This window comes from Mus pahari, chromosome X (genome assembly GCF_900095145.1).
Source record: "Mus pahari chromosome X, PAHARI_EIJ_v1.1, whole genome shotgun sequence".
NCBI classification, from domain to species: domain Eukaryota; kingdom Metazoa; phylum Chordata; class Mammalia; order Rodentia; family Muridae; genus Mus; species Mus pahari.
In genome coordinates this window covers 91,547,334-91,554,140 of record NC_034613.1, presented here as the reverse complement: position 1 = coordinate 91,554,140, position 6,807 = coordinate 91,547,334, and the positions used below count along the sequence as shown (strand labels likewise).

Genomic DNA, 6,807 nt, shown 5'->3' with positions numbered 1-6,807 from the left:
CTCCCCTCTCTTCTCCCTCTCCCCTCTCTCCTCTCTCTCCCCCCTCTCTCTTCCCCATCTCTCTCCCCCACCCCCATCTCTCTCCCCTCTCTGTGCGTGTGTGTGTGTGTGTGTGTGTGTGTGTGTGTGTGTGTGTGTCTGGAATGGAGGAGGAGTCCAGGGCCTCATGTCTGATAGACAAGTGTTATACCACTGAGCTACATTCTTACTGATTTGACATATGTTAAACATTCTGTTTTTCTCTTCTTAATTATTAGTTCTTGAGTGTTTTGCCTATGTATATGTCTGTGTACCACACATGTGCCTGGTCTAGAAGAAGGCTTAAGAGTCCCTGGACCTGGGGTTACAGAAGTTTGTAAGCCGTTGTGTGGATATTTGGAGTCAAACTCAAGTCCTCTGCAAAGACAGTGAGATCTTCAAGAGCTTGAAACTGCTGAGCCATCTCTCCACCCCAATCATTTTTTATGTATTTTTTATTATTTTTTGTTTGATGTTATATAAGACATGGTCTTGCTATAGCTCTGGTTGGCTTGAAAGTATGTAGACTAGAGCAACCTTAACCTTGTAGTGGTCTTCCTGTTAAGTACTGAGGTTAAAGAGTTTGTCTCACCGTGTCCACCAGAAAGTTTCTGTAGTTCTTATAGTTGAAGTTACAATACTTTACGTAATAAGTAATGACTATTCATTAGACCTTAGAAGACGGCAACTCATGTCAAATACCCAATGACTATATTTTCCAATAATCCCATAATTGAGTACTAGCCTTGCTCGCCGTGTTCCGTTTTGGCTAATAAAAGTTTGACATGAAGGCTCAGTGGGCTGACTAGGTGATCATGTTTTCCTAGGGTTAGATATCAGAAAGCCTTGAGCATCTGTCACCTCATGAGATGCTAAGCCTTCAACAGTTCTTAGGAGCTAAACCTTTCTGCTTGTGACTTTCTTAGGACCAAGTAGACGACTTGGGATAAAAAAAATAGAAGATAAATTAGCTAGGGAATTTATCCTACCCAAACTTGGGGTTTTGTCAATAGAAATATCCAAATACAACAGAATATAAAAGGTCTTGAGGGGAATACTATGCACAAAGTGTAGTTTTTGAATGTAAACCTAGGTATGAGTCAGTGATAACATTGCTTAAGAATTAATTTACTTGTCTGATCAACATAATACAACTATCTTAAATGTATTCATTTTCAATGTTCACTTTATGTGACAAATTTAGAACATTGTAATAATGTCCCTCCACATTATGAGCTTAGAAGGTTCTAATTTATTCAGTAATATTTGGGCATCGCATAGCCACAACATTTTCCTAGAAATTGCGACTTGAGAAAGGCAGGAACAAAGACAACGGGCATGATACCAGGAGCTATATAGTCTAATGCATGGTGGATTTGCTGGGTATTTAAGAGCCCTTGCCACTTTTGGAGCTTTATATCCAGTACAATCACCTGTGACTCTGAAAACCTAAGGAACATAAAAATAATCTTTAAAATGGCTTTTTCTGGGCATGGTGGCTCATTCATGTGATCCTAGCTCTTGCCAAGATAAGGCAGATGAGGCTTTTGAGTCAGAGGTCTTCCTGACCACATACTAAGTTTCAGGGAAGTCTAAGCCACAGAGTGATTTCTCAAACCAAACAAAAAGAAAACTGAGAAAGCCACAATGGGGCTGTAAATGAGCCATTTAAATATTGTCGGGAAAAACTTTGAAGAACATGTACCATTTGAATTTGAATTTGACTTTGAAGTTTAGGACAGTAAAGGATAGCATATCACCTGGCCTGGTGGTAATGCTTATAATCCTAGCGCCCTAAATGATAAGGTGGGCGGATCACTGCAATTGATCTGAAGTTGGTTTGGGCTACATTGCAAATTGTTGATTGAGCAGGACTAAAATTGTGAGACCCTTTCTCACTATTTTCTCACTTTCTCAGCAAAAAAGGGATTGAGGGAAATATAGTTAGTAATATGCTGTTTCAAATGGGATGTTCTACTGGGATACTACTCTGAGGGCTATTTTGACTTTAGGCATTTAGCATATTAGTATCCAGAATCTGTAAGAATTCATTGCTCCTAGCACCTTGGTGCTAGATTTCAGATATATTGCCCTGCATATACTAAGCAAGTGCTGTACCATTGAGCTACTTTTCTCAGCCCAGTGTCTGTGATCTTTATAGAGATATTTTCTTCCATTTTCCCCTATCATTTTGTAATGGAAAAATGGCAAAAAGGGGGAGAGGGTCTCAGATACTCACCTGTGGTAACTTGTGTAACTTACACAGTGTCAAGTATAGGAGACTCAAGATTTATTTAGATTTCAGTAGGTTTTTAAAAATTGTTAATTCGTATCTATGTTTGTGTCTCTGTGCACTTGTATGAGTGCCCACAGAGATCAAAAGAGGGTGTCGAATTCCCCTGTTGCAGTTAACAGGTAGTCGGGAACTGCCGGATAAGAGTGCTGGGATCTGAACTCAGAACCTATTAATGGTCATCAAGTACTGTTAACCACTGAGCCACCTTTCCAGCCCCTTTAGTGTTTGTATGTTTTCTTGAGATAGGTCCCACGTGTAACCCTATCTGGCCTGGAACTCACTATGTAGACCAGTTTGATCTTGAACTCAGCTATTCTCCTGTGGCTGATTCCTGAGGGCTAGCCTTAAAGGAATGTACCACCATTACCAGCTCAAGCTGGCCTTAATTTTATGATCCTCTGTTTCGGCCTGTCTGGTGTTAAGATTAGTTGTGTAAACCACACTACCTAGCTTGAATTTAGTATTGTATGTGCATTCATTCTCCATCTTCCACCATACTGTGTGTGTGTGTGTGTGTGTGTGTGAGAGAGAGAGAGAGAGAGGAGAGAGAGAATATATGAGAATATGAATATATGAATGTGGGTTTATCTAGTGTGTAGCACAACTATGTCCAAATGTTTCCTTATTATGAGCCCTCTCCTTCTTCACTGTATTCTTTCTTTTTTTAAAAAGATTTATTTATTTTATGTATATGAGTATACTGTATGTAGCTGCACAGATTGTTGTGAGCCATCATGTGGTTGCTGGGAATTGAACCTCTGCTCGCTCTGGTTGGCCCAACTTGCTCCAGCCCAAATTAGTACACTGTAGCTATCTTCAGACACACAAGAAGAGGGCGTCAGATCTCATTACAGATGGTTGTGAGCCACCATGTGGTTGCTGGGATTTGAACTCAGGACCTTTGGAAGAGCAGTCAATGCTCTTACCTGCTGAGCCATCTCGCCAGCCCCACTGTATTCTTTCTTTGTCTTCATTACTAATTAACAGCAACTAGTCATTTGGTTTTATAATTTGTCAGTTTGAGATTGGGATTTGTGAGCTTCCCCTTCTCTTTGTAATTTCAGAATTGATAGTGAACATCAGCATTAAATAACCACATATACTTTGGCGTGCATAATATTAACTAGAGTTTAGTGTTTAATCTGTTCATTTGAGGAAAAGTTTATGTACAGTGAAATGCACAAGGTCCAATCCTCCCGCCTTCTCCTTTTTATGTGTGTGTTGGGGATATAAAAAGAACAGAACTTTTAAAAATCAAGCAAGTCTTCGTGCACTTGAATGTCTTTCTGGGTACTTCAAATCACAGATTTTGTATGGATTCAGGTGTGTTTTTCAATTACTTGACACTACCAGAATGGTAGAAGCAGTTTTGTTATCCTTCAGTGATAGCAGAGAAAAGTAGATCCCTGTTAAGGTCAACCCTTTAGAAATCAATACAGAAACCACTGGGAATGATGGCAATTAATAATTTCTGAAAATGCTTGCCTTAAAAATTCTATGCTTTGAAAGAACCCTGGGGGACATGTAGGGGTTAACTGCTATTTCCTGCTGGTCCTTCATAAAATTCCCTTGTACTGACTTTCGATTTCAACAGTTTTACATAGAACCTACTAGTTTGCTCTATCTAGCATTGTTGGATTTCAGTTTTATCTTATACAGTTTTACTTGTATAGACAATTCAAAGCTAATTTTAAGTACACTTTTTCCCCCAAGGAGATGAAGCCTTATCTAAATCAGTGCCCGTCACAGTGGATGATGATGACGACGACAATGATCCTGAGAATAGGTATGATTCCATCCGTAAGGAACTTAAGATTATAACACACCCTAGGCATGGGCACAAACAGCAACAACGCAACAACAACCAGGTTATAAAATCCAGGAGTTCCTGCCTTAGAAAGACTCGCGCACAGTCTTCTTGCAAGTCTGGAACAAAGGCCAGAAAATGGGCTAAAGCTCAGAAACCTTAAGAGAAAGTAAATATCAATATTAACACACCTAGCATAGGGTGTGTTATAAACAAAGAACTGTCAATTTATGTTTCCATGTAAACTGTGGTAATTTCTTGAGACTTTCAATTTTTACAGATTAATTTTAATGCAAGTAAATTATAATAAATGACAACAGACATCTCTTTGATTATTGTTTTGTCATTCAACACGGTAGTACTATTTATGAAGACCTGTGAAGATTAAATAAAGATGATTCATATATTAAGATTAGGAAATTGCTTTCAAACTAAGTATCAGTTGATAAGTTATCTAGACAAGATTCATATTCTAATGTTTATTTCCCTAATAAAATGGATGTAGGTAATATGACATTATTAACTTCACTAAGACTTAAACAGTTGATTGAAATGTAAACAGTGAAGCCTATAGTTTTAATCTAAGGGATGGCTGAGAGAAGGAAAGAAAGACACCCCTGTCACGGCATGTCAACATGGTTTTATATACATTTTTAATCATTTCCCATCCTTTAGGATAGTAGTCATAATACTTAGTGAGAAGATAGCATGATATGTATAGTGGATGGACAGCCTCTAGTCTTTTAATAATTGTATGATCTCAGGCTGATGACTTTAACTTCTTTTGCCATAATTTTAATCTCTAATATTGAGAATTTGATAGTATTTTCTCTAATTCTGGTACCAAAATATGTGATAGCCTGGAGATGATCTTAGCAAAGAACACTAAAAGGCCATCTATTCTTAATAGAAAGCTCTAGTTTTAAGAAACTGAAAGTTATGTGTTTGCTGTCATCATTTTGTGAGAGATGAACCAAGTGCTCTAAGCACATCTGTTCTCTGACCCTATTTTATGTCTTGCTGAAATCAACAGGTTTCTGTTAGTAGGCAGAATAGGGTGAAAGGTCATATTTATTTTGAACTTAATTAGAGCTCAGGTGTAAACCCAAAGACTTAGCCTCTGCTTTCCTATTTACTTTTTTTTCTTAACAAATGTCTGTCCAAGCTATTGGATGGGATAATATAGATAAGTCCTACAATGGAATGTTGAAAGCATACAATGGTTAGTAAGGGATTTTCCTAGACCATCATTGCTAGATTATGAAAGCATTTACAACTTATTTGTCTTTTAGAATGCTTTCATTTTTCACTTACATAAGCTGCTGTTTCCTATGAATCACAAGTCTTCCAATGTCACTAGGTGTTACTCCTACTTTTTGAACTATGGGAGATGATCTTTTCTATTTAGCCAACAGCTAAGCATGTTGTCAAGGTATAATTTTTGTTATCTCTTATCAAAACTTAAGTAACATTTTTACTTTTAAAATGAGTGGATTCTATCTATCTCTCTGTAACTGATAATTTTATTGGATAATTTCATTAATTCAATTTTGTATTTGTGTTTTTTTAAAAAATGCAATCCTGGTGGTTATTTTGGAGAGGAATTTTATTTTGAGCATGTCTTTATACTCATTTTAATGTGCTTTGATAAATCTTTTAATTATAACTTGTTTAATATCTAGTATACCAAAGAAGCACCTGAATATGCATGGTATCTATCACCGATATCACTGATGCCAATACAGATACCTCTTTGAACTATTTTAGTACAGAAAAATTATGTGAGCATATTTAAATATGCACTAACCAACTTCTAGAATTTGTTTGCAGATCATGATTAAATCTTGGCATTTTTTTAATTTCATATTTTTTGAGTGAGTTGTATCTTGGTAGAGAGCATATTGTAAATGTAAATTTGTACACAATTGTATCATTGTGTGTAAATTGTGTATAAATTTTATATGGTTTGCTTTTTTGGTAGTATTGTTAAAATGTCCAGTGTTGGTGTTTATGAAGAGGTTAATAGTGTATGCTTAACTTTGGATGCAATAAATTTCTGTAAAACATTTTCTTGTTCAAGCATTTAATTTTATTTATGATGTATCTTTCATAAAAGTTCATAAGACTTTGTGAGAATAAAGTTATATGGCCTAGTTTGTAAGCCAAAGACGTTTTCTCCTTCCTGAAATTAAGACAGTCAGTACTTTAGATATCCAAAACACAATATGCTTATGTTTTTGTGAAGGCTTAACAAACAGTTCCTTTTTTTCCTCTTTTAAAGCTGTGATATTAAGAAAATAATAAGGCTTTGGAAGTCATTAAGAAAGTACTATCCAACTTGGTGAATGGCTACACAGTCAAGGCTACACAGAAAAACCTTGTTTTGAAAATCAAAACACAAAAAAGTGCCCCATCTTTAGTATTTTACTGTAAATAAATAACTACCTATTAAATCTTTAAAAATACACATACTACCATTGTGAGTTAGAAGAGTCCTATTTATAAATTTCTATTTAAGTGACCAAGTATAATTTGTTGAAACAGATAGCTGTCATTTTTCTGATAGAGCTTTTTTTAAGAAAAAAATAGTGATCTTATAATTTGAAATTTAACTGAGAATTTACCTCAGATTTTTCATGTTAAGCTTACATATTTTTTAAGAGTAGTATAATAATAATAATGCCAC

At 36.0% G+C, this 6,807-nt stretch overlaps 1 protein-coding gene across 13 annotated transcripts in view; it reads left to right on the top strand.

The window, feature by feature from the left end:
• Window positions 1-6,807, top strand: part of Atrx (ATRX chromatin remodeler) — a 141,714-nt gene that overhangs the window by 69,817 nt on the left and 65,090 nt on the right. For all 13 annotated transcript variants that reach the window (XM_029534445.1, XM_029534446.1, XM_029534440.1 and 10 more), the window contains one exon: window positions 4,028-4,100. In XM_029534445.1, coding sequence (XP_029390305.1) covers window positions 4,028-4,100 — 73 coding nt within the window. The remainder of the gene's footprint in view (window positions 1-4,027; window positions 4,101-6,807) is intronic.